General features: G+C 51.2%; 1 protein-coding gene across 4 annotated transcripts in view; it reads right to left on the bottom strand.

Annotated features, from left to right (window-relative positions):
- Positions 1 to 323: 323 nt before the first annotated feature.
- Sh3bp4 (SH3 domain binding protein 4) overlaps positions 324 to 27,752 on the bottom strand; it is an 81,893-nt gene continuing 54,464 nt past the window's right edge. For all 4 annotated transcript variants that reach the window (XM_050163083.1, XM_050163084.1, XM_050163085.1 and 1 more), the window contains 4 exons: positions 18,105 to 18,352; positions 9,393 to 11,746; positions 2,955 to 3,143; positions 324 to 2,227 (listed from right to left, as the gene is read on the bottom strand). In XM_050163083.1, coding sequence (XP_050019040.1) covers positions 2,003 to 2,227; positions 2,955 to 3,143; positions 9,393 to 11,746; positions 18,105 to 18,222 — 2,886 coding nt within the window. In that variant the 5' untranslated portion in view covers positions 18,223 to 18,352 and the 3' untranslated portion in view covers positions 324 to 2,002. The remainder of the gene's footprint in view (positions 2,228 to 2,954; positions 3,144 to 9,392; positions 11,747 to 18,104; positions 18,353 to 27,752) is intronic.

A 27,752-nucleotide genomic window follows, 5' to 3' on the forward strand; every position in this document is an offset into this window, starting at 1 on the left:
GAACACGGACGGCACGCTCAGAAACTGCTGGGTCTTGAACTCAGTGCTGGGGGACAGTGTTACTAGTTCCTGATGGTAGAGGCCAGGAACAAGGAGAGACATAGACACCGGCCCGGGGTGACTGACACTGATTCCCATTTGGTTGTAATGAATGATCTACCCACTCAGGAGCAATTGACAGCAAGAGAAAAAGTCCCATACACCAACTGCCACACCGTCACTCAGGGTGACTGACGGGAACCTAGTCACTGACTGATCTTTATGCAGGGTTTTATTTAAAGTCTGGCTAGGCACAAAGAGACACATACACACAGGCTAACCAGTTAAAATATCCAAATAAAATTTACTGCAACTTTTGTAGAATTTGTGTGCTACAAGACTTGTTGCATAGGAAACTATTCAAAGCCCCTGAGGAGAAATAGCCACGGTTTAAGGTGCGACTGGTTTTGTTTCTTCTTTGGGGGAGAAGGTAAAGAGATCTTCTCTGGGTAAAACAGAGGCGCAGAATGATGGGCATGTCGGTGGTGATGGGGGAGTTGGTGTGATTTGGTACTTGCAGCATTCATACCTATCGCTTCCTTCTAACTCTGTTGGTCTGAAGGGTCTGAGTCAGAAGTGGAGGACATGTCAGCTCAATACGGGACTGTACACTGACCCAAGGAAGTCATTAACTTGTTCCAGGAAAGCAGACGGAGGGCAGCCCTCAGGGTCTGCAGCTGCAACCGGACACAGCCTGAGTCCTGCCCATTGCCAGAGTCACTTAACTGCTGATCTTTCTGGTATGAGTTCGACTTTCTGTTTCCTCCCCCAAAGCCACAGCTACTGTGTGACCCACCACCCTGAAGTTGAATCCTCCGCAAGCCTCCAACTTTCCCTCGAACATCGCTTAAGGAAAATGTTCCCCGTGCTAAGGGTTACACTGTTGGATAACCAGTTGTTCCTCCTGTACTGTTATTACCAAGGAGATACGGGTGCACCAGGAAGGAGAATGTCCAACGTGAGAGATGAAGTGTGGCGTTTGGCAATGGCAGATGGCACCTCTGCAGGCCAGCATGTGGCATCGCCTGAGAGGTGACCGTGATGGGCACAGGAAGAGTCATGGGCCACTAGGTTCCGGCTGGGTGCTAGGGTTTTTCTCTCACCTATAAAAGAGGCAGAGCCACCCTGAGGGAGACAGCGTTCAATGCCCAGAGTGGCAGGGACCACCTCGCTCTCATGGGGGCATTGTTCTTCTGAACAATAGCTGCAGACACCAACACCAGCTGATTTCTCACTGTTGGCAGAATCTCATGGCACTGAGCTGCTCACCAAAGCCCACAGACCAACACGTCCTGTGGATGGCCGCCGAGGACAGCGAGGCAGGAGAAGAAGAAAGGAACCGCAGGACTGCGGGCATCCTCAGGGCCCGTTTACTAAACGTCACCAGGCCCACGGACTTGCCTTCTCCCAGGCAATGAGTGGAAAATGTCCACAAGGAGCAAACTCCTTTCCACTCTTGAGCGTCCAAACGCCAAGTATGCCTGGGACTCCAAGACACCCGTGGCCTTTAAATATCTATATACACCTGGAACATAATTTAAAAAGGCCTTTGAAGAACATAAAAACCTCCACAGCGTTCGCCTTTACTAAGGTGATGTTTTTTTTTTTAAATAACTTTTACAGTCCATTAAAAAATTAGATACCACCTTTCTCACGTCCTCTCTCTTCTTTTGTTAAAAAAAGTGATTTTTAAATTTCAACAGACATTTCGACAAATAGAAAGCAACACGATTGGCAACAACCAGAAATAGAAACCCCCTGGGACCTGCCCCTGGATAGAGGGGCGGGGCAGACAGTCCAAGGGCCTGAGTCCCTCCTGGGCGTGGCTGGCAGATGGGCCTCTACCTGAGCAGCCGTGGCCCCCTGCACCAACTGGTAATGGCTCGGCCCCCCTCCCTGTGGGCAGACGATGGGCGGAGGGTTCCAGCTCTGCTGAGCAGTAGGCCAGGCCCCCCTCCCCCACTCAGATCACAAAGTCATCATGGTCCGCCGGGCTGAAGGCTGCTGCCCTTAGGATGTCCAGCGTGTTCACCAGGATCAGGGTCCCCGTGAGGTGCTTCCAGCGCCTGGTGATGGGGTTCTTCATCTTGTCCAGGCCTATGTGCAGTTCCTGGATGACATCTCGGTAGCTGTCCCCAATCTGGTGGCTCCAGGTGAGTAAGAAGTCGTAGGCGGGTTTCCACATGGCCTGGGTGATAGAGTTACCAGAAACATGAGAGGAGAGAGAGAGAGAGAGAGAGAGAGAGAGAGAGAGAGAGAGAGAGAGAGAGAGAGAAACAGTGAGCTATGGCTGGGCGTGACAGTCACAGTAGCAGGCGGAGCCAGTGGGGCTGCTCAGCCGACAGTGGGCAAATGGTAGTGACCTCGTGTACGTGCGTTGCTAACAGAGCCTCTCTTTCTTCACAGTACCCGCTTTCGCCCGTGGATTAGAAACTGACTATGCAAAGAAAGAACGCCTTTATGTTTGGCACTTCCTGCTTCCCTGTCCTGTGAGTAGGATCAGTCTCCAGGAACACACTGGAGACACCCTTCACCAATAGGGCAGTCAGTCTTCGGGCATGACTCTACCATAGCCACCTTTGCCTAAGTTAGGTAACACAGCAGATATTGGATCAATACAGTGAGACCCCCAGGGTTCTGCTGATCTCACAGGAGGTAATTTAAAAATAAAATTAGCGAGGGAGGGCAGTCCACCCTCCCCAGCCTGCGGCAGAGCAGCCCTCATGTCTTCTATAGCAGGTTCTCAAGACAGGATCCTGAGAACAGTTGCTGGCTCCCACCTGCCGGAGCTGTCATCTTACCCTCCTAGAGTACTAGGAAGTAGATATATTATTATTTATTGCACCCCCTGGGTCCCAGGAACTGTGGGGGGGGGCGAAGGAATTAAGCAACGGAGGGGTTGGAACCCCACTCACCTCACTGTCCACCACCCCGTTCCTGTCTCGGTGGGGAGACTCATAAGCGTCCATCTGTTGCTTGGAGACCTTGGCCAGCTTCTCGGCCAGTTCCCTCCAGCGCTGTGCCACCTCGACAGCTGTGGTCAGGAGCACAAAGTCCTGGATGAGTCTGACCACCAGGCCCTGACAGTCCATTTTCAGCAAAGCCTGAGAAGAGGAAGCGCAGTGTGAGGCCAGGGTAGGCTGGGCTTTGGGGGAAGGCCAACCTGCAGACAATGCTCTTTACCCCAAGAGTTCAAGACCGAAGCAGTGTCCGGGTTGCTTGCCTAGCAACCTGGCACCATCCATGCACAGAGGAAGGAGAAGGCTTGCAGGGCGTATGGGTTGGCACCGTCTCCAGAACTCATGTCCAGGACCCCAGAAATCGACCTGGCTTGGACAGATACCTTTTCAGATATAACTTGACAAATAAAACCACAGAGGGCAGACCATCATGGCTAAAGTCCCTAGGGCCATCCACTTATGAAGTGGTGTTGGACTGATATTCTTTCCAGAGAAGGCAGAGGGAACTGATACCCTTTCCTGAGGGAAGGTCAGTGGTGTCCCAGCCACTGGAAGGCCTGGCTCAAGTTGGCCAAGCACAACTGTTGTATAGATAGCAAGACACACTGACAGACACTAAGCAGCTAAGCCCAGAGCCCCTCAGCCGGAGCCGACAGAGGCAGAGGCAGGACTCCGTTTCTGGAGGCTCCTTCCATGTTGCTGAGCACGTGGTACCAGGAGTTGAACCAGACATGGTGTCAGAGTGGAAGAGTTTACCCCATTTCAACCACTTCCCGTCTTTCACAAACTGGTTGATTATAGTTTGGATTCTGATATCTGGAAAGAAATTGTTTCTATGAAAACTAAAAATGTGTTTATGTTCCGGAAGAAAGAGGTATGATCGTGTATATAGTCACATGTGTGGGAATGGATGTGTGACGTACTGGTGGCCGGGGGGTCAGTCTTAAGCTCTGTCTGATGTGCTGTGAGCACAGAGACAAACTGGTGCAGGAAGGGTCCCCTCAGTTCTATGTGTTGTTCTGGAAGAAACTGTAAATGAACACAGGGCCTAACAGCAAGTCAGTCAGTCATATCAAACGAGCCTGAGTGTCTGTACACTTGGCTGCCTGGCTCTGGAGGTGGCCTTGTGTTCTGGGTAACAGAGTGCATCAAAATCACCTGCTTTAGATTCAAGTCCCTCTTGGCAGGAGTCAGCGAATCTGCTCTTTCCCTAGGGGCTCTGGGCACAGGCCTGGGAAACTCAGGCCACTCTCTGGCCTCTGATGGGCCACTGCTGGTCAGGAGAGCACATGGCCAGGTCCTGGGCAGCCGAGGCTCCATTTCTGGGAGTAGCTGACGGCCGGATAGGCTAGTGCTACTGTCTGGAATAAAGGTGTCTCACCTCTCCTGCACTCCGCCCAGTCTTGGCTCTCTCTGTGACCCAGCCACTCATACCACACAGTGTGTTAGAGTGCCTGCCTTCTCCAAAAGGGTGAACTCTGGATACACATTAAGTCCGAGCAGGAGGAAGTGCACCTCAGGGTTCCTGCTGTGGGGAATCCCAACCCTCATAACAGCTTACTCAGGTATACACAGACTACTAGAAAATACCAAAGGAAATAAAACACAAAACAGAGTTCAGATAGAATTTGGCTATAGAGAAGGGACGGTTTTAAATCGTGGCTTGTAGGTCACATGGCTTCTGTCCCAACTTCACAGGGGCAGAACGACATTGCCCAAAGGCGGCTCTTGTAGTTTTATTTCTGTTGCTGTGATAAACACCTGATCCAAAGCAACAAGGGAGGAAGGGGCTTTCCTCGCTCAGAATTCCACGTTACAGTTTTTCCCTGAGATGAGAGCTCAAGGGAAAAACTCAATTGGCTAGTCACACTGTACTCAGTCAGGAGCAGAGAAGCAGTGCCCTTCCTGTCTGCTTATTGCTTTCCAGTGTTTTATACAGTTCAGGGTCCCATGCCTAGAGACTGCCCACACTGACTGTCAATCAAGACAGCCCCCCTGCAGACATGACCACAGGCCAACCTGATCTAACCAAGTCTCCAGTTGAAATTTCCTCTATAGGCAATTCTAGGCTGTGGACAACTGACTTAAAAATTTACCATCATAGCAACTGTAGACAACCAGGAGGTGAAGGGACATGGCCCTGTCATTGTAAGATGTTGTTTACAGTAACAGTCGGTCACAGGCTGTGTGGCTGCTAACCTGTTTTCACAAGCTCTTAGGAAAATACAGTAAGCTAATATTTGGGTTTTTGCTGCTGTGTTTTTTCCTGAGAGGCTCCGGTAAAAACTCACCTACGCAACACAAGGGATATGGCTGACAGGGCCACACTCTTCACACAGTTAACTACAGAGCCCACAGTTCTATCTCTGCTCTCCTGGTCTGAGGGATAAGGTGGGTTTTTCTCCTGATCCATTCTGAGCTCCCTTGCCACCCTTCTGGACTCTTCTGTTTTCCGCTAGCCACCCACCTTGGTGTCTTGGGGCACCTCCATCCGCTCCCCTCCTGGAGACAACTGTCTTCCTGGCTTGCACCCTACAAACCCGCTCCCTCTTTCTCACACAAACTCCCCCGGAGGGCCTGCTGAAGCCCTCTTTTTGTAAGTCCCACACTATGACCCAATGGACTGCTGGAGGCTTGGTTCTCGGTGGTGACTCCAGGACCAGCAGCAGAGAGAGCTGACCCTGGGCCCTTGAGGGGCGTGGCTTTCACAGTCCTCCCAAGGTTTTAGTGAGGCCACCACGACCACGAGTGGTTTCTAAAAATCCCTTTTCCTCTTCATTTCTAGGCAATGACTTCTTTCTCCCCACAAGAACAGAGACCACAAGACCCATGCAGGGTGGTGTCCTCAAAGAAATAGCGTCTTACACCAGAGGCATGCTGGGACAGAAGAGATGGCTCCGTAGCTGGGAGCATTGCTGCTCTTTCGTGACGATCCCAGCACCCACATCAGGTAGCTCACAAACACCTGCCACTCCATCTCCAATGGATTTGAGGCCCTCCTTTGGCCTCTAAAGGTACCGGAGCATGTGTGTGAAGAGGAACATGAACAATAAAAACCTTTTTTAAAAACTGTATTCCTTTAAACTAAAAAGCACATTACTGGATAAAGCCCACCATAGTCCCTAAAGACCTGGTTCCTTCGGGTCCTGCCTATGACCCCTTTCTCCCCAGGCCACTTCAAACTCGTGTGCCCACGAGGTGACCATACCCTAGATGTAGGAGATACACACATGTGCCTACAGTCAAATTGTTCCCCCACTCTGTTTCTGTAATTCACAGAGCATCCAGGAATGTGTTCCCACTCGGACTTTCAAAGACACTCAGAAAATTCTCCTTTCTAGGTCCCACACAGTACAACAGTAGATGCAAGAGGATCCCGGTGCCTCAAAAACAGAACACGTTCTGCATTTTCTTCCTTTCTGAAGACACCCCCTCCTCCCTCATACAAACATACTAAGCCTCAGGTTACAAAATCAAGTCCCCCACCCCTGCCAGGCACTGGGCCAATGACTTCAGGGACAGTGTACGTCTCCTGCCACTTTCCTGCCAACTAACCCCAAAGTGACACTGGCTATCTATGTATCCAATGATGTTTTTTGCTCTCTGGAAAAAGCCATTGACTCAGAACAGGACAGACAGGTTTTACAGAGGGTCTTGAACTTCAGTGGTCATCAAAACCACAAGAATCTCCAGTCAAATATGCAAAGGTACCAGAGTGCAGGCTAACCCAGAAAAGTCAGCTGTGGAACACACACCACAATATCCTACCCCTTGTCAAGAGAGGCACAAGTGGCCCTGAGTGGCATAAGCTGTTGGCCCTTGTGACATACAGGGTTGGAATGGCAGCAGAGAAAGGAGGCATAGTGTGACAAGAGCACAGAAGGCCCGGATGCTTCTGCGCCTAGGCCATTGCTCACACACCCACCCACTCCCTCCCACCCTCTTCCAGGGTCTCCTCCATGCCCTCCTTCCTCCATGGAGCGTAGGTCTAACGGAGGGCAGTAACGAGAAATAAGCATACGCCAATCATGACTCGAGCAAGCACTGCGAAGAACCAGGAGCACAAGCTTGCTTCGTCAAGGGCTGGAAGCGACAGCAGAATGGGCATCCGAGCGAATGCATCACCAGGAGTCCAGACAGGAGGGACATCAGCTGTGGAACACGCAGGGGGACAGCTGGTGCATGCAGGACATGGAGAAAAAGCCCGCTGGCAGAGGCATGCGCTGCTGCAGGGCTGAGGTGCATGGGAGGAGCCGGCGGTCATAGAGTGGAGAGACCTTTCCCTTCCAGACCACACAGTGACCATCTCAAACCTTCCTACTTCCTCTAATTAGAGTTGTCAGAGCAGAGATGCTGATGGTGCAGAGGAAGCTCACACACAGAAGGGGGCGCTGGTTTAGCTAAGTGACCTGCTAAGTGGAGCAGGGGAAAGCTGGGTGGGGCCTGACTGACCCCAAGTCATGAATCCACAAAAACGAAGCAGGTTGCCGAGGCTGGGGTTAGCCAGCCGTGGGCTTTTGACGTGTGGCCAGCCATTAAAATTCAGCTATTTGGGAGGCAATGCCCGAGATAGCTGGTTAGAACAGAACACAAGGAACCTGGTTTTTGTTTTGTTTTTATTACAAAACTGCCCTTGCACCAGGGCCAAGTCCCAGCCAAGGCCTGGTTGCTTCTCCTCCAGGCAGGAAGGCAGAGGGGACTCTAGAGGCACACAGGACCCTCCTTTCTCCAAACTTGCCATGATCGGTAAGAACCTGGCCACGAAAAGTAAACAGGAAATGGGCATAAAGCCCCCATCCATGATATTTGCCCAGAGGAAGGAATTGGGCCTACTCCGGGTAAGCGTCCTTCCACGGCGGGATGCTGTTTATGCGCCACGGAAGCACCTAATTCTCCAGTCAATGAAGAATGCTGGCAGAGGGCTCCTGCCTGGGGAGCTCCAGTCAGCCAGGGAGGCCAAGGCAAGGGACTCTCCATGACCTTCGGGGGATTTGTTTACATGGTGACAGCTGAAGAGACCTGTCTGACCCCGGTGGGTGACCCACATGCAGAGCCCATGCTGTCCCCATTCACTTCTGGCTTCTTTCCCAGTGAGACAGCCAGCAAGGCCTACTGGGGCCTAGCTGTCAAGGGCCTTCCTAACTGCAGTTCACACTGCCACCTCCCTTTCTGGGGAGTCGTAGGCCTGTTCTTCCAGTGCTGTGGCGCAGTCAAAGGGTCTCTCATGCCTTGCTGCTCCTCAGAGAGATGTGTGATGATGTCACGTGGAGGGGGCAGGTGGGGATGGGACGTGGAGCAGGAAGGCAGCCCAAGAAGCTGGGGACAGGAAAAGCAGGAAGGATCAAGAGGAGGTCACCAAGGGTTCCTACCGGCCACAGTGACCATCAGCACCTTACAACTTGGGTGGGCTGCCTGTGGGAAACCACGGGGTTGTTCCACTGCCTTATGATCCAAGGCCCAGGTTGCTGGAAGACCTGGGAAGATCTCGGGAAATGTCTCTAGGTGGCCTGAGATCAGGGCGCCTCAGAACCGAGCATGGAACTTCTGTTTCCCATGAATTTCTTAAAAAGCCTATTCGCTTCATACTGGCCAAGAGCCTGTCCCCCATGGACTCAGATGAACCCCAGGCAGGGAGAAGGTATCGCAGTAGAGACAGAAGTGGGAGGCGCTGGGTAAAAAATATAAAGCAAGAACTCACATCAAGGCAAGGCCAGGATTTGGGACAAAAGGCTTTTGCCCTAAGTCACAGAGTCTGCTGAGGACCTAAGGACACACAGAGACCCTCTCAAGACCCAAACAGAGGCTTCTGGATCACAGCTTGCAGCCCCTCCTCCCACTGGCTTTCTAGTGCTGTGATAAACATCACGAACTAAAGCAACCTTGGGGGGCGGGGTGTGGAGGAAGGGTTTATTTGGCTCACGCATCCTGATCACTGAAGGAAGTCCGAGCAGGAACTCAAGCAGGAGCAGAGGTAGGAACCACGGGGGAGCACTGCTTATGGGCTTGCATCCCACGGCTTGCTCATTCAGCTTTCTTAGACAATTCAGGATAAACTCCCCGTTCACGTCAATCACTAATCAAAAAAATACACCCGCCCCCCCGACTTGCCCGTAAGCAAATCTGATAGAGGCAATTTCTCAATTGAGGCTCCCTCTTTCAGGGAAACTCTAGTTTGTGTCAAGTTGAACAAAACTAACCAGCACACACAGGTCACCCAGAGGCCACAGACAGGCTCCTAAATGCAGAAGAGAGGGAGACACCTTCTTTAGGGGTCCTTAAGGATCCGACAGCTACACTTCCAATACCGCCCCTTTGTGAGCTGGCCCAACATGACCCACACTTGTCTGCCTCAGGAAGCTCATCCCAAGGTTTGGACACCGGCTGGACACTCACCATCACTAGCTCCTTCTGGAAGGACTTCCGGTCCTTGTTGTCAGGGTTGTTACAGTCTTCCTTCAGCTTTTCCAGAACAGATGCCACCCGCTCAGCCTCGCTGTCCAGCTCTGCCCGGCAGAAGAAGGTGAGCGGCAGGTTGCCGTAGCCCAGGGCGTCGGCGAAGGCCCGCCAGCTGCTGATGTTCTCCATGAGTAGGGTCCTCACAGAAGCATAGATGTAGGTGAGGAACTTGCAGGGCCGGAGGATCTGCTCAAACAGCAGAGACGTGCTCAGCTCGGGCCCCGAGAAGAGGCTGGGCCGGACCTTGCCGACCACCAGCACGTTCTTAGTGTGCACCAAGCCCACCTTGCCCTGATAGTAGCCGATGTACCACTCCTTGGTCCACAGCTGTCCCTTGAGGCGGATGCGTTCCTCGCTGAGCAGGGCCACCGTGTCGCCCTTCTTGTACTCCAGAAGGTAGTGGCTCTTGTTCTGCCGCACCACGGTCTTCAGGAGCTTGCCAAACTTGAGACTAGACACGGGGCGGTCCTGAAACGTTGGGTACTTGGTGGTGACAACGAACGGGGACAGGATGATCTTCCCAACCTCATTCTTCTTGAGGAACCTCCTCTGCCCGGATGGCTTAACGGTGCTCTTGGGGGGTGGCTGGGGAGTCTGGACACAGAACTGGGTGAGGATGGCGTCCTGATCGTCCTTCACCTGTACCCTCAGTGTGAAGTCGGACAGCTCGTTGGGGTTCTGGGAGATGACGGAGTAGATCAGACGGCTGACCTTGCCCAGTTTCATCTGGAACCCTCTCACCACTTTGGCTTGCTCGTTGGCCTTGACCTCGTAGTTGGTCATGTTGGAGAACATACACACTCTGAGATCTTGGGGCCTGGACAAGATGAACTGGTGCTTGCCCCACAGCTGTAGGGCTACGGGCGCGGGACCGGGAGCCTGCCGAGTAACCTCACTGACCAGCAGGGTCTTAGGGGCACAATCATGTCCAAAAATGGTCACCACTGTCTTGAAGGACGGATGGATGTGCTTGGGACCATAAAGACCCACAGTGACTCTCTTATTGATGTAATCCCACACGGTGGAAGGGTAGAGGATGTTGGGGCCCTGGGCAACAATAGCGAGGTACATGCAGGGTTCCAGGTTGTCCAGCTGTACCTGGACCGTGTCCCCATAGCTGTAGCTGAGGGGGATGGGCACATAAGGCCCCTCCTTCGAGTCACTTCTCAGACACTGCAGGACCACTGTACTTTTGCTGAAGATGTCACCCTTCACCTCGGCAGAGACTTTCATCTCCAAGATGATGAAGGTGCTCACCTCCAGGTTGCTCAGCTTCACCTCCACCACAGGGCTGATGGTGCTGGACCTGTCACTGTTGAGCTCCAGCGGAGGATCCAGCAGGGCTTTGATGGAGATCTGCTGAGTCTCCCCAGGGGCTACATGGCCCTCGGGCACATGGATGCTGATGTTGGTGTCGGGAAGCTGCACAGAACCCCCAGAACTATCCAGTTTGCACACGATATTTGTTTCCACAGCTTGGGTCTGGCCCCAACCTGGGCTCTGGCCAAGGAGGTCTAAGTCATGGCAGGATCGGGCCAGCTTTCGGTGATTCAGCCAGGCAGTTCGGAAATCTTCTCGGCTTTGGAACTGTTCTGGGGCCGGTGACTTCAAGCCCGTGAAGAAACCGGACGTTGTGGGAGCATCCGATTTGGCTTGCAGGACGGAGAGTTCCGAAAGGCTGTAGGAACGCTTGCTTCTGAAGAAGGGATTGTCCCGCTTGACCGGCTGCTCCACGTGGAGTCCATTGGTGGCCGGGAGCTCGTCAAAGATGTTGCCGGTGCTGTTGGTGGTTGCTGAGCTGGATTCGGTGAAGGAAGATGTGCCCGTGTCAAAGAGCAGCAAGTCTACAGTGCTCTTGGGGTTTAGCTCATCCATGCTGGGTTGTGCGTTCCCATTCAGAAATGGGTTCGTCCGGACTCCGTTCCAGAAAGGGTTGTTACTGTAGGGTCTGCCAGATTCTTTCTGGTCGTCTGTCCAGCCCCCTAGCAGATCCAGCTCCTTGGCGACTTCTTCAGGGCTATCTGGGAGATTGTCAATCATGCCACTGTCACTCAGGGTAGAATTCCGGTAGTTCAGCGGCTGCACGTAGGAGGAAGGGATGTAGCCCATCTCGGTGGTGTTGTGGGCATACCACCACTCCCCGCCAGACGTGTCCAAGACGTAGAGGTGGTCGCCCTTGGAGAACTTCAGGGTGGTGAAGTTGTTTGGGCAATAGTCTTTGATTGCAATCACTTCCTTTGCATTTCCAAAAGGCGTGGGGTTGTCTACTAGCAAGGCACTGGGGGAAGGCACTGCACAAAACAGAGAGGGAGAGAGAGAGAGAGAGAGTGAGGCCAGGCCTACAGGAACAGGAGACACTTTCTTTTTTCTTTTCTTTTTTCTTTTTTTGTTAAGAAAACTTTAATGGGGAAATCTATGAAATGGTAAGTTGTGTAGGTCACATCAATGTTATTTCTTTAAAAATTTAAATCACATTAAATCATATTTAAATCACATTTAAGTTGCATTACATTAAATTACATGTCTTATCAATTTGCCAAAAAATACATATTCATTTTTCATGTGCTTATACACATATCTTTTTAATTTTTAACTTTGTTAAAGACACTATTTTAACTGCCACAGAGATGGCTCAGCAGTCAAAGGAGACACTTTCAAGCTGGGGACAGAGTGAGTGGATGAGGGGTGGGCCAGAACTGGACGGTGTCACGATGTAGTCACCAACCCAGCAAGGAAAGAATAGAAACCATCCCGGGGAACGATCCATGCGAGCCCCACATGGCCCATGTAATGACTCAGGAGCACTCTGGTTATCCTGCTACCTAGCTACTTTCCAATTCGACCTTCTAGCTGGGACAAAGGACCCATAAGAATGTCCCTCAACCACCCTAGAAATGCAGACCACATGATAGACAGTGAACATGTCCCTATGCTCTGAGCACCTCATTTTGATAAAATTTTTATCTAATTTCTGATCAGGACTGTCACTATGATGAAAGGGGGGGGACAAACGTGACATGCTGGAGAAGACACTGACATTATAGGCTAGGCAGTGGCCCCGTGATGCTATAGACTAGGCAGTGCCCCTGTGATGCTATAAGCTAGGCAGTAGCTCAGTGATGCTATAGGCTAGGCAGTGGCCCAGTGATGCTACAGGCTAGGCAGTGGCCCAGTAATGCTACGGATTAGGCAGTGGCCCAGTAATGCTACGGACTAGGCAGTGGTCCCGTGATGCTATAGGCTAGGTGGTGGCCCAGTGATGCTATGGGTTAGGCGGTGGCTCGATGCACGTATGGACTGGGAATGAGGAACACTCAGATTCCAGCGACAGATCATTGAGTCCTTGTTTTCTGTTGGTATAAAAGACAAAAAAGGAGAAGCAGGTTCTTGACAACCAGGACTAGTTCAGTTTCAAAGTCCAACCCACTCCTCACTCCTCTTCAGGTGACAACGATTTTTGTGGGTCTTTTGGAACCATTTTAATTGACTGCTTGAAGCAAGGAACCCCCATCCCCTGATAATCAGAGGTTCATCTAGCCATGGACTGTGCTACTACCCAGTATCCATTTGAACACAGCCTGAAAAGCCATCACTTTGAAAACAGCTCAGGGTAAGGCCTGGTCTCCCTCCTCACACCATGCCTGTGAGTACCACAGACAACACCTGGAACAGACAAACTAAGTCATCTAAGTAGAGTGTATGCCTGGAACTATAACATAATGGATGTGTTCAACTCCCATATGTGGCCTGCCCCAAGTGAGACAATTTTCAGGAGACAGGGAAAGCTCTTTCTGATGGAAGCAGACAGGGACCCTCCCCCAGGGAGCCCTCCACCATGACCTTACTTAGTCTAGAGACATCCGGTCTCTACAGCAAACAGAAAGAAACATTCTTTCCTTCTAAAATTAAACTAAATTGTGCATGCGTGCATACAGGTGTACACACTGGTGCGCGTGCATGCATGCACACTGGTGCGCATGGCATGGGTGTGGAGAACAGACCGTAACTTAGGACTAGGTGCTCTCTTTCCACTGAGATTCAGAACTTGATGTCGTGTCCTCGGGCTTAAGCAACAAGCCCTCTTAGCCACTGAACCATCTTCCCAGTTCAAGTGAAACTTTGTCTAAAACCGACTGCAGCAGAAACGAGCAAAAGGGCTAAAAAATTCTCAGCTAACCCAACTTGACAGTTGCTCAATACAGGATGAAGACCGTGGTCACTGGGTCATCATCTAACACACTGGCTGCCCAGACACCATTTCCTGCCAGGTTCAATTCTCTTTGAAAGGGGACACGACAAATCAAATTCTGTCTCCGTGGCCAAGATTGGGAAGCAGACAAGGAAGTCACTTAGATTCACAGGCGGCAGAGGGGCATTCACCGGGCTCCCTTGGCCCTGGAACCTGCCCTCCACTAGTTTAAAAGGACACAAAGCCCTGTTTCAGGGCCCTGCTGCTGCCGGTTCACCAGACCGATGTTGAATTGCCTTTTGGAACCATGTAACCACGGGGTCCCCTATTTTTCCCAATGGAAAAAAGACAACCTTTTTAGGAGGCTGTGGTGTGGCCTGATGGTGTACAGCCTGAAGTTGGGGTTGTACATAATCTGCTAGAAAAATCCATCCATTCCCTTCTAATTTCATTTTTTCTCTACAACACTTAATACAGGGCAAGGGGAACGTTCTCCTTTACTCTCAAAGTTCTGAGGAACAAAGAGACCAATATTAAATTGAAGCAAAGGAATAAAAAAATCATTAGTGTGCAAAAAGGGGAGTCAAGGAATTCCCGGCTTTCTAAAGGGAAGAGAAGGGCGGGAGGCAGAGACTTTTGAGGAAAGGAGTGTGTGATCTTTAGGGGAAACCACCATATCTATAGAACATGCCGTGCCTGAGACACGGGCTCACAGACGACTCTAAGAGGAAAGCGAGGTAAATGAGGAATGAGACAGTTCATGCAAGCAAGTAGACACATCCCTTCCTGCGGTGTGAGTTTAGCCATGGAAACCGGGGAAGGGAGAGGAGGCAATCTTCCTGGGTCTGGACTTCTAGCAGGAGATTACCTCTCCCTGCATCTGTACCCCACCCCCTGACCCCAGGTTAATCAGTGCAGAAGGTACCAGGCTCAGGGTTTGTCACTGCAAACTTGATGGGTTCAGGAACCAACACCTCAAAACACCATCCAGAATAATTTCTGCTAAGGGAACATGAGGAGAGCATCTTCCTTGTGCCTGAGGCCAATGTGGCTCGAGAAGTGGGACTCACGCAGCTGGGCTTCGACACACTTAGCCCAGACCCCCTGTCCCCACTACACCTCATGCATCATCAAACCTGCCTAGAAACATTCAATCTTAGCCCCAAGTTTGGGGTCTTCACTTCCGTCAAAGGGCTCCTATGTCATGCTAGCATACACGGCATGGTCTGTATGCACTGTGTCTGTTAATCTGTCTTTGTCGAAGAGGCCATGTCTGAAAGGGTGGAAGTGCTCCAGGAGCCTGGCACACAGCAGGTGGGCAGGGAATATTTAGGAGCTGACAGTCACGCGTCAGCACCAGAACCATTGAATCACGGGGCTGACAAATAGGTCACAAGTCCCCTGGCCTGTGCCTTCTGCCACCACCTCCTAACAGTGACGAACTAGATTGGTTCCTTTCCCCTGCCTGATGCCATGACAAAGCAGGTGACAAAGGCACCCGAGCAAAGGAAAGGGTTCGTTTTGGCTCAGGGTCTGAGGGTGTCAAGGCGGGAGGCGTGGTTAGAAGAGTGTGAGGCGGCCGGTCTGCAATCAGGAAGCAGAGAGGGATGAGTGCTGGGGCTCGGCTGGCTTCCTTGGTTTCTCCTTTTTTCTCCAGTCCATGGGATGGTGCTACTCACATTTAAGGGGCGTCTCCACCCCTCAATTAACCCAGTCTGGGAACTGACTCACTAGCTAAATTTGTCTTCTAGGTGAGTCTCAATTCTTTTAAAAAGCAAATGTCAACCATCATATAAATCCTGCCTCTGAAAGGATGAGGATGAATGAAGACCTTGCAGGGGGAGGCCAGCTTCCTCTCTGGAGGTGCGCTGTGGGTATGAATGAAGACCCTGCAGGGGGAGGCCAGCTTCCTCTCTGGAAGACCCTGCAGGGGGAGGCCAGCTTCCTCTCTGTTGATGCGCTATGTGACCCTGCAGGTAACAGTAAAGGACAGGCAAAGAGGACGAGAGCATAGCCAGTCTGTGTGAAGACACAAGGTCACACAAAGCCTTCAGGTTGAGGAGCCCCGACCCCAGGGAAACAACTGCCTAACGCTGCGTGGCCACGCAGAGAGACTCCACTGGATGAGAAGGGTATGAGCCATGGGAAATGCAGAGGGAGCTAGGCACTAGCAAGGCCTGTCTGTCCCTATTCTTCTTAACTTCTGTCTGTTTAAGCTCTCCCTGACATGTGGGGCAAGGCTCCTCTGGAACAGGCGTCTTAATTTCCCCACCGACTCTAACCAGAGACGTGGGACAGCTGGGTGGGACTGCTGGAGGTCTGGCTGGCTCGGAGCTTTCCCTGAGCATCTGGGAGGAATTCTTTCCTTGATGTGTCAAGAAGGGATAGAAACAGGAGGGCAGGTCACATTGTGCTTCTGGGGCCTCGTTCTGAATCCCAAGAATCTTTGAAGGAAAACTGGAGAAAGGAAGTGAGCCAGGCAGGGTTAGAGGTCATAGAAACCCTTCTCTCTCACATATGTGGCCAGTCATGTCCTCTAGAAATGAAAGATAAAACCCAAATAACCAAAAACAAACAAATAAACAAAACATAAGTAAAAATTAAATAGTGCGTGCCAGCTATTAAAATTTTGTTGGAATCCCTCCAAAGTTATTTTCTGTTGGGCTCCCTTCAAATAATTAATTCTCTTACAGCAATATTTTCAAAAATTAAAAAAAAAGCGCCAACGCACTAAAGCATGCTTTGTACACAGTCTGAAACACATCAATACAAATTATCATTTTAAGTTTACCAGACCGAAGAATCAGGATGGTTTTACTTAAAATTCTGAGCACTCTCCTTCTAGGAGACATGAAAATATGTTTCACTTTAAGATCTGGCTCCTGCAAGGGGCAACAGTCTTGCATCCGTTGGGGAACCACCATGGTGGATTATGGCATCAATTCCCTCCTGAGGACAAGCCTATAGAATCTCCATCCTAGCACCAGGAACAAGAGGGCACGGGGCGGAGGTTCTACCTCACAAACTCTTCATCGAATCCCATCCTAATGGGATATGGGGCATACTGCCCAGACCGACAACTGTCTTGGTTATAATACAGAGAAAAATATTCCCTGGGTGTTTACAACTTCAGGATTCTGAATAAGACATTTTCTATCGCCTGCAAAGCATGAATGAGGGTAGAAGGATCTGCAGCGGGTGCTGTGACATGGGTCGCTTTGCCCTTTGATGCACACACTAAGAAAATGAACGTGATGCTGCCGGCTGGGATAGGCCAGGATCGAGGCCCAGGGATCATCTGCAGAGACCAGACTAGGCCTCCTCCTTCTTAGTCCTGAGTGACCTTGGATTCTCAGATGCCCTCTCTAAACCACACTTGCTCTGCATACTGGGCCAAGCTTGCTTGCTTTCAGGACAATAGCATTTGGTTATTTTTAAACACTCAGCTCTCGTGTCTGTGTTTTGAGCACAAGCCATGCAGGTTCTGCTCACCTTTTCCAGCCCTCCACCCCCAAAGCTAGAAATAAGAACACGTTGCCCACTACCCGACTGCAAAAAACAAATGGTCTGTTATTTATAGCAACACCCACTAACTCTGTTGCTAAAAAACCTTCCAGTTTGTTCCCTTTCTTTCAAATAGCACGCGCAGCAGAGCTCGGGACTGCGTGCACTAGCCAGGGCAGGGGAGCAGGTAGCTGATGTGAGGGCTGAAGACACGGGGGCTGTAGCTCCAGCCCAGAACCGCTTAGTTTGGAGTTTGCTATGAGAGAAGGAACAGTTCTCAGGAATAAAGTTCTGAGTGCTCAGCGGGAGAGGGAGGATAAGTAGAGTAAGCTGTGCATGTGTGCGTGCGTGCGTGAGTGTGTGTGTGTGTGTGTGTGTGTGTGTGTGTGACATCAGCAGTGAACTGTCAATGCTATAAAAAGGCAGACCATAGTGACACAGGTGACCAGGATGCTACCAGTGCACCCCAAGGTCCAAGTGAATAGCTGTGGTCCAGCAAGGTGAGAGTGGAGAGTGGACTTTCAGGAACCGAATGATACTCTGGGATGCATGCGTGTGTCTGAAAGATAGATTTGCTCAATGGTCGGATTCTGTAAGCTAGCCAACCAGCCTTGTGCACTTGGTAAGTTCCAGGTTCAGTAAGATCCCCTGTCTGAGAAACCAAGGCGGATAACATCTGAGTGACGTGTGGACTCCAAGTGAGCTTGCGTATATGTGTACCACCACCCATGTGCGCCCCTGCCCACATAATAGTAAGTGCATGTGTGTGCACACAACTGTCTCTCTACACACTCAAAGCTGAGATAAATGGCCTTGTTTCAGGGAGGAACCAAGAACACAGCAAGGGTTAGAGGGAGGGATACAAAACCGGCTGCCCGAACGCCTAAAAAGCTCCAGGGTTAGGGAGACATCAACACCCCACTGTCCCCTCAGCCAGGAGTTGGCTAGGATCTTACCTTTGACATCATTAAAGCTTGTCTCTGAGAAGCCCTCGCTAAGGTCAATCAGAGTCCCCTCTGACTTGCACCGAGGGAGGCCACTGGAGTTGGCTGCCCGGATGCGCTGGGCTGCCATGCTGAAAGTCTTGGGTGGGTGAGGCGCTATGAACTCATGTCTTCCCCCCCAGTTCCAGCAGGGACAGCAGCTGCAGTCTCATAGGGCAACCACGCTGCACGGCAGGGTCAACTTGGCAGTGTGCTTCTTCCTGGAGGAGAAGAAATGATTTCCTTTGAGTGAGCAGAGCAATGGCTTTGAGGGGAATCGTCCAGGAGGAGGGAATCCTCTTTCTTCCAGATCATTCCAGGGAAGAGAGGAGCAATTCACTGCTCTGGCCTGGGAGCAGAGGCAGCATGCTGCCCAGACTCTGTGACCAGTGAGCACGCAGAGACACTCTTCCTAGGGCACAATGGGGTCTGTGAAATGTGTCCCAGCACCTGGCTGGCTATTCAGTGCAGTCAAAGGGGACAGTCTGGGTCTGTGTGGGACACTGCCACTTCCAGGACTCAGGAAGAAAACAGCCTCTGTCTACCCAGAGTTGTGGGACCTGTTGGAGGAACAACCATGGGTTGTTTGGCACAGGCAATACTGAGCCAGTGGTTCTTAAGGCCTTTCCACGGTGATTTAGGGGGCTGCTCCTTGCCTGTGCGTACCCACAGTCCCCACTGGACCTCAAACAGGCATCCAGTCTGCAGGGCCATGAGGGATTTGATGTGTAGCTAATACATGTGATGTTGGGCCCTGAACTGCTATTACTAGGTGTGGAGGACATTACTATGAGTGAGGTTTGCTCTGAGTGGGGGGAGAGACAGGACTTAAGCACCTGTGGCAAGATGGGGGTGTGTTTCATTGGTTTGGAGCAGACCCTAACCCGGGACTGATGGTCAAGTAATAGCAATGGCAAAGAGTTGATTTCAAAGCGTGAGTTTTGCAACATCTCTAACAGAAGCCTGCCTCAGCGGGCCACCATCAGCCACTGCTGGCCCACGGCACTGAAAGGAGACAAAGTTCATCTCCACACAACTGGGTCCTTACAGCAGGACTTGAGTTCCTCATGGCTCAATACTCTATTTTGAAGATGACTGGAAATGGGGCCCCTGCCGCAGGTGTGAGGTTCTCACACCCACTCACTATAACAAGGTGATACTTTGTGCTCACCACAGACAGATACTGGGGTTCAACCTGAAGGTCAGAAAAGCAAAGAGTTCTTATCTCTGTCTTAATCCAAAATGGTGATCCTGCCTCCAGGAATCTCAGAAGGAGACTGTCTGTGAGCTGTCTCCTCTCATTTTATAATTCTCTCTAGTTCTGGGATTTGAGGAATGCACTGCCCAGTTTCTATGGAAAACTAGTGTGGTTATGGGATTAGAGGTGTGTGTTACCACTGCCTGGTCTGTAAGGCTGGCCAGTGGGGCTGTTGAACTCTCTGATCTTCAGGCAAGCTTTATTTATTAAAATACAAGTGAAATATCACTCCACACTCCCCACTCAAAGACCCCATGCAGTAAACGAGCAGGCTCCGCTCCCATCTCCGGCTGACAGGGTGACCGGTACACAACCTGAATCCTATTCAGCCCTGGTGTTTGTGTCTGTCTCCTGGGGTTAAAACCCCATAAACTAGACTTGGTTTGTTTTTAAAGGACTATACATGATGCTTCACATGGAATGATGGGGAACAGAAGGCAAGGGCTCAGAGATCGCCACTTACCAGCACCAAGCATCCAGTGACCAGTGGGCAGAGCTCAAAGTAAGGCTTCCGGGTTCCTACCCACCTTAAGACTCCAGAAGATCACTGCTTCTAAGCTCTCTGAGCCAAAGACTCAGTGTCATTTATGGACACTGGGAAAATCAGAGGCTCGGGGTGGGGGCTGTCACTTCAGCCATGTGTGGGTTGGAGCCCACACATAACCTCAGCTTGCCGGAGAGACTTTCCAACTGCACAGCGCCAAGTGTCACCTAAGGGTGGGGCGCCTAAGCAGAGGCAGTTGACTATACAACCAATGTGGAAGGGAAGGTGAGGTCAGGGGTTGTCTACTGGCTGTGACAGCTGGTAGCAGACTTGGTTTGTCTCGTAGATGCTGGTGCAGCCAGAGCTGCTCTGAGGACCCCATACAAAAGATAGGTAACACATTGGCTCTTAATCTGCTCTAGGGACACAGGCATTTAGTACTTGTGCCGGCTATCCTCATGTCTAACATGTCCCTCCAACGACAGAAATGACTCGGTCACTTCTGCCATCCCTCCTCCCTTACTCCTTTTAAGAAGGGGTCTTATGGACTGACCCACTCCTAGCCACAAGAACCGATTTTATCGAGGGTTAAAGAACCGAAGCCCAGACGGAAAAAAAGGGGCACAGCGCTGAGCTCTGAGGCGACCTCTTGGGTTCAGAAAGCTATGGGCAGAACCTTATCTGGGCTCCCACACAAACCATCTGGAATGAGATGGGCCATAGGAGCTGGAGTTTAGTACAGCGCTGCTCAAAAGTACCTGGAGCCTGGAACTGGATCAAGGGTAGGTCCTGAAGTGCCCAGTCAAGAACAGCACAAAAAGCAGGTGGGGACCAGGGCTGGATGGGTCAATTGCGTCTTTCCCTGGGGTCTTTCGGGGTTTGAATGAGAAATGTCTCCTAGAGGCTTCAGTACTTGAATGAGAAATGTCTCCTAGAGGCTTCAGTACTTGAATGAGAAATGTCTCCTAGAGGCAGCCCTGTTTGGGGGGCTTTAGGTGGTGCAGGAAGTACATCACCAAGGGTGGGTTTGAGGATTAAAAGGCTCATGGTACTTCCAGTTCATTCTCTGAATTTGTGCTGTGGTTCAACATGGGAGCTCTCAGCTTTCCTGTGCCTGCTACTGCGTCTGATGCTTGCTTGCTGTCATGCCTCCCTGCCATTATGAACTCTTAACTCTCTGGAACCGTAAGTTGAAATACATCATCATTTCTCCCATATGCTGCTTTTGGTTGTGGTGTTTCATCACAGCCACCGAAAAGAGACTGACACTCCTGGCTGGGAACTGTCAAGCGATGTAGCTGAGAAAAACAGTTTCCTTTGGGAATGTTACTGTGGGTTTAGGAAAGCTGGATGCTGCTGGCCAGGTGCAGGAGCAGAGGACAGTATTGAGGGATCGGCTGGATGGCCTTGCCTCTCCCAAAATCTTGAGCAGAGGAACAACTTACACAGAGGTACCAGGATATTTCTGAGTGGGCAGTTTTATCGGGGCGGACCAGGGGTGAACACCAGGGCATTGTATCTACAAGGCTGAGGCTCTGGAGGTTCCCCACAATCACCACGAAGGACTCAGAGGTCAGTGGAAAACACAAGCAAACGATACAGAAAAGTGGTCCGGGACCCTCTCATGACCATCAGATCCAGGCCTCAGGAGTGGGAACAGTGATCTAAGAAGACGAATCATGGTTGGCTCTAATGGAGGGGACACACTAGTGCCCTGAGCCCAGAGAGAAACAAAAGGAATGGCTGCAGTTACACAGAGACCAGCAAGATAGAGAAAATGATGACACCCTCAGAGGTGACATTCAAGAGACAGATAAGTCACCACCTATGGGTGCCCCATCAGATGGAGACGCCAAGCTCTGAAGTGTGAACATCGGTACTCCGACATGCCTTGTATTCAAACTGGGCACCAGTGGGCTCACTCACACACAGCCCCCACCCTTTCCACAGAGCAGGGGACCTTTGTCCTATGGTAAAAAAAAAATCCTAAGAAGGTCAGTTTTCCCCCCTCCAGTGATAGCCCATCCTTGAATCAGATCCTGGCACTGTCAATACCACACTGAGTGGTCCTTTGAGGACATTTTCTTCGAGCTAAGCGAGAGGGCAGTTGACCCCTCTGGATTTGCCTGGACGGGTTCCTACTCCCTCCTCAAGGGACAGTCCAGGCAGGTGGAATGTGAAGCCCCTTTTTAAAACCAACTCTATGGCTCTGTGCCAGGCACACGGAGAGAATGGCAGCGGCCAGCGGCCAGAGTTACCCTGCACCCTGTACCCATTGCCCAGAAGATGGGTCCTTGCTCCCATGGCTAACGGTGAATACACTCATTTCCCCCTACCTGGGCTTCTCGCCGTCCTGGCCTGACCCTCATGCTGACAAGGCATGAGTACCAACCCTCCGTCTCTCACTCACCTTGCGGAAGCAACCTCTCTCAGGAGTCCTTGTGACAGCCTCAAGGCTGGCCACTGTTTCCTTAGCCTTACAGCCAGTGCTGCGAGCTTTACTGATTCTTCACCATCCGTCCTTGAGGGCGTCTCGTTTTCTCGAAGGTCACGCCATCTCATTCCCTCCAACCTCTGGGAGTTATTTCTGGTCTAGAAGGAGGCCAAGTCAGCTTTCTCAGCCCGGCATGCTAAGCCCTCTTGGGTTTGTCTCACCTTCACCACCAGGCTTGCGGCCTGCCTCCTTCTACTGCACACCCATCCCGACTACATTGGGACCTGCCGTTTCTCAGGCCTGCCTAGTAGTTGCTCTTTCATTTTTCATTCCAGGACCAAATGAAAACCATGATGGCTTATCTGGGCTTTCGAGAAGCCAGGCTTCTCTGTATCCCCTCCCTCTTGGCTCCACCCACTTCCCCAGGAATCTGCAATTTCTAGGTGACTCATGGGTACTAGCTCTCATCAGATCAACCCAGTTAAAAAATGTCCTCAGGCCTTCCCCCCCCCCCCAGCTATTACCATTTTCAAACTGTTTATTTACACTCTGGGCCCTTCAAGGCCCAGGTGGACATGGCTAGGCTCCCATTCAACACCCTATCTTGGGTACAGGACCACATAGGTGTCTAGGGTTTCCTGGGTCTAAATCCAACCCAAAGGTGGCCTCACACCTTCCCCAGCTCTTACCTCCCACTGGCAGCTACACCCGCCCAGCTAAACAGTCAGAGGACCCCCCATATCCCTCAGTGACACACACACACCCCTCCACTGTCAGGGAGTAACCTCCACCTGACCTGTCTCAGCACGGGTACACCACCTCGGCTCAGCTCAATTACAGAAATTGGCTCCTTCCCGCCAGGCTGCCTGCATCCTGTAGCCCACACCTCAACCAGCAGTGGGAGGCTCTCCGCCCTCCCTTCTGTGTTCTCGGGAGCGCTGACGCCATCTCCAGGCATCACACTACCTGCCCTGCTCCCACCTGCCTCCACGGTCTCGCTCAAGTTCCCTTCCCACAACAGGATCCAGCATGCCAGCGTGTGCTGTTTGGAGGCCTGGAAGGTTCTCCTCAGGCGTTCACCAGCCTATTCCCCATCCATCCACCCATCTATCTGTCCGTCTGCCCATCCATTCATCCATCCACCCATCTATCTATCTGTCCATCCGTCCATCCATCCATCGACTGTCCATCCATGCATTCATCCACCCAGGTATAACACCTGATCCACAGCAAGAGGAATGACTCCACCCCACACTTCTCCTGTCCTTTTCTCATCACCACCAAAGTCCCGCTCTCCCTTAACAAGGTGCCCATGGAACACAGACTTACTTGGTCTCTTTCTGTTCCTGCCGTAGGGAATTCCCAAGAGGATGGGGCAGAGGTATGTGGTGGGTACCCAGAGGTATGTGGTGGGTACCCCGAATGACCTTCATAGAGCCAAGAGGCTGAAGTGATTTGATGACACACAGCATGTTGAACTTGGGGTGACTTCCCCCTAAACACTGACAGCCTGGCTGGGTGGGCACCTCGGAAGTAGTCAGCGAAAAAGACACCTGCATTTCTCCAAAGAAAGATGCCTCCATTTCTCAAGCTCCTGCCATCCTTCTCCAGGGCAGCCTATGGCTGCTTACCCTCTAGGTCAGTCTCAGGACACTGGGAGGGGTAGGCAATGACTCCACCCCAACCTTCCAGGCGCTGCTTGGGTAAGGAGGCACCCTCTGTGAGGCTCACTCCTGACTACCGAGGTTTTCTTTCCTGTGTGCCAAGGCTGACTTGTTTAGAGACAAGACCCCGGGAGCTGGGAGGTTGGCACGCACTCTGCACAGACAGAACCGCTGACAGATCCTGCTGGCAGCCTCAGGCGCTCCAAGCCCTTCCTGCTGCTGCCAGCTTGCTTCCCTGCACCTCCCAGTCACGGGATTTGCATGTGGTGCTCTTTCTGCCAACACCCTGGCTCCAGGAACAATGAAACAACCCAATCCAGAAAAGGCACCAAGATGGGGAGTGTCCTGAACTCACAGGACTGTGTGTTCAGTCCTCACAGGACTTGGGCAGAAACCAGGAGTAGCGGGCGGAGAGACAGCCAAGGCGGGAGGAAACCAGGGCATGAATGTTAGGCACCTCCCTCACAGATACCGGTTGGATTAAGGTGACCCACCTTTGACAACCACCTGCAGTCTGTGGAGTACTGGGCTGATTTCATCAGATTTTTCCCAGGTTTAAACGACAACAAAGGCATGAGTTTTGGTTTGTCCACGTGACTTCCATCTTCTGGTTCCCCAAGAAACAGTTGTACTGGGAAGTCACTTGGTTTCCTAGGAGTCACCCTGAGACTAAAAGACTACCATTGCCTTAGTACCCTAGTATCTGGTCTTACAAGGAAGGCAAAGCCATGGGAATTTGCCTCCAAGCCTCGACCAGACTGGTCTAGGCACTGTCCCAAGTGGAGAAAGAGCGGCTCCAAGGAAGCGCTTCCTAGAGAAGCAGGTGAGGAGAACATGCTCCGAAGTTTCCTCCTGAGGGGCTCAACTCTGCCCGGGAGGATGGAAACCCTGCCCACAGACAGGTTTCTGTTTCCACTTGCCACCTGTAGATAAAGTCAAGTGTTGCCCTGTGACTTCCAGGGAGGGATCTGAGGACTAGACTCCTGTGCCAGTGCCCGTGTGTTGTGTTTCAGGAACACGAGTCAGTGTGGTGGGCAGTAGCTGTCTGCAGCTACAGGAAGCCTGTGCTCTGCCACAGAGGGAGCGGGGGACAGACCGAAAGAGCAAGGCACGTGTGCCGAGCAGGCTCTATCTCACAATCTAAAGAAGGGACGTCCTTCTCGTGGCCATGGCATAAAGTCACCATGGCAGACACCGCTCAGCATCAGCTTCTAGAAAAAAGGGTCCTAAGACTCAGAGAAGAAGAACTGTGTCCCTTGGGGGCAGGGCAGTAACTTGCCCACAATCAAGGACTGTAGTTGGCTGTTTTTACTCTTTTACTCTTAGTCTTTTGGCTCGTTGGGGGGCCCACCACCCATCTCCCAAATAAATACACGGAGGCTCATTCTTACATATAAATGCCTGGCCTTAGATTGGCTTGTTTCTAGCCAGCTTTTCTTAATTTAAATGACCCCGTCTACCTTTGCCTCTGGGCTTCTACCTTTCTCTATTTTTGAATTTCTTTCTTTCTTTCTTTCTTTCTTTCTTTCTTTCTTTCTTTCTTTCTTTCTTTCTTTCTTTCTTTCTTTCTTTCTCAGTTGCTGGTTGTCTAGCTGGCCCATGGAGTCCTCCTTTCTGCCTCCTTTTCTTTCCAGAGTTCTCCTTCTATTTATTCTTTCTGCCTGCCACACCCACCTATCCTTTCTCCTGCCTCGCTATTGGCCGTTCAGCTCTTCATTAGCCCAATCGGGTATTTTAGGCAGGCAAAGCAACACAGCTTCACAGAGTTAAACAAATGCAACACAAAAGAATGCAACACACTCTTGCATCATTAAAGAAATATTCCACAGCATAAACAAACGCAACACACCTTAAAACACTATTCTACAACGAAGGACCAACCCTGCAATGCTGAAGGATTCACCAGAGACTTGAAGGGGAGCCCAGGGGCCAGTGACAGTTGGGAAGCCTGGCTCGCTTGCAGAGATGGAGACCAAGTAGGCAAGAATGAGCTGGATCAGTGACAAAAATACAGAAAATTGAGTTGGGAGCATAGGATTGTGGTGGGGATCAAGAGTGCCAAATTGATTGTGCCACAGCGGACAAAGCACCCATTTATGCCCCACGCTGCTGAAAACCTCAGAGTTTGGAGGCCAACCAATAAGAGCGTGGCAATGCCTGTCGCCTAGAACCTCAGAGTCACTCACTCATCAGAACCAAGTCTGTGGTCTGTTCAGCTGTGCCATGCTGGAGACCAAGCCAGCGTGTGGTGTGGCTGCCGGCAGATGGGGGATGAGGAAGGTCTTGTGACAGGCCCAGACTGCATATATCTCCATTCAGTGGCCAGGAAGAAAAGGCACAATTATCTCTGAAGTGTGGCTACAGCACTGAGAAAGAGGGTGTTCATTCATCTAACTTGAGTTCAGACTTCATCTGACATGTCACTCAAGTCTGCAAGCCAGTAGGATGCATGATTTCCAACACTAGTCACTGACTTCCATATTGGAAAACAAGCAAAAAGCCAACCAAACAACCAAAATAGCTAGATGGAGCAACTTGTGCTTACAATACAAGACACTGGGAGGCTGAGGCAGAATTCCAAGTTCAAGGCTGACCACAGCTACATAGTGAAACCCTGTCTCAAAAAACAAAAATCAGACCACCACGTATGTGTAATTTAATAGCACTCCTTAAATACATCGGTCCACTTGGGTTAAGGCTCAGTGGTTAAGAGGGCTCGCTGCTCTTGCAGAGGGCCCGGGTTTGGTTCACAGCATCTCAGCTGGATGGCCTTTAAGAACCTGTAATGCCAGCTTCAGCCTGTAACACCTTCTTGAGGCCTCAGGAGAATTACACATGTGGCATTCTCTCACAGACCACACACATAAACATAAATAAAAAAAATGTTAAAATTCTTAAAAAAAAAAATCAACCAACCCATCAGCTGGCTTTGTCTTAAGGACACTTTCTAAGTCTACCCAGGCAGATTGAAAACATCTTTTCTACTATCCCCTCCTCACGGGATTCTCAGGATGGTCTTAGGTAGTACTCTGGGAAGCTCAGGGATGGCCAGTCTGCTCACCTCACAAGTGAGGGAGCCCAGGCTTGGCCATATTGAAGGGGTGTCTCTGAAGCTAACGGGGAGGCAGCTACCTTACGCAGTCCTGAGTCTCCTGCATGTCCCCAAGGGCAGTCCACACGCGCCATGTTAGAGACTCAAGTTCAGGACACACATTTAATTCCAGGGGCACAAAGCAGAAGTCACCGTACCCCAAGCAGATCCATGGCAGTCCGCTACAGTTGTCCCTGCAAAAAGCCAGGGTAGAGGGCAGAGTTGTGCCCTCCAAATGGAGCATGAGAAAAAAAAAAAACCAACATGCGTTACACTGCCTGATGCTAAACGGCATGCACACAGAGGTGCTGCTCCCACAAGGTGAGGACAGGACGCCATAGGGCTTCCTCCTTAGCCTCAGTTATTACTAGTGTCTGCCTCTGGCCAGAAAGACTCCGCCAACACATCACCTACCAGCTTTACTAAGTGGCTAACATTGAGTTAGGTCTACGTGATACATGCCTGTATTCACAGCATCAGGGAGGCTGAGGCAGGAGAATCACCTCACCTGCAGAGGTCAGCCTGGGATACAGTGAGACCCTGGCTCAGAAAGAAAGAAAAAGAAGGACCATGTAGCGTAGTGAGCAAGTGATACGATTCCTGGGATGGAAGCAGATTTTCCCCCTGGGAAACAAGTGCCCATGAATCAATCCCTGACCAGATAGAGCAATGAACCAATTAGAAACAGGG

The sequence above is a fragment of the Alexandromys fortis genome, unplaced genomic scaffold (assembly GCF_014885135.2).
Source record: "Alexandromys fortis isolate MF-2015 unplaced genomic scaffold, M_Fortis_MF-2015_v1.1 scaffold_139, whole genome shotgun sequence".
In the NCBI taxonomy this organism is placed as follows: domain Eukaryota; kingdom Metazoa; phylum Chordata; class Mammalia; order Rodentia; family Cricetidae; genus Alexandromys; species Alexandromys fortis.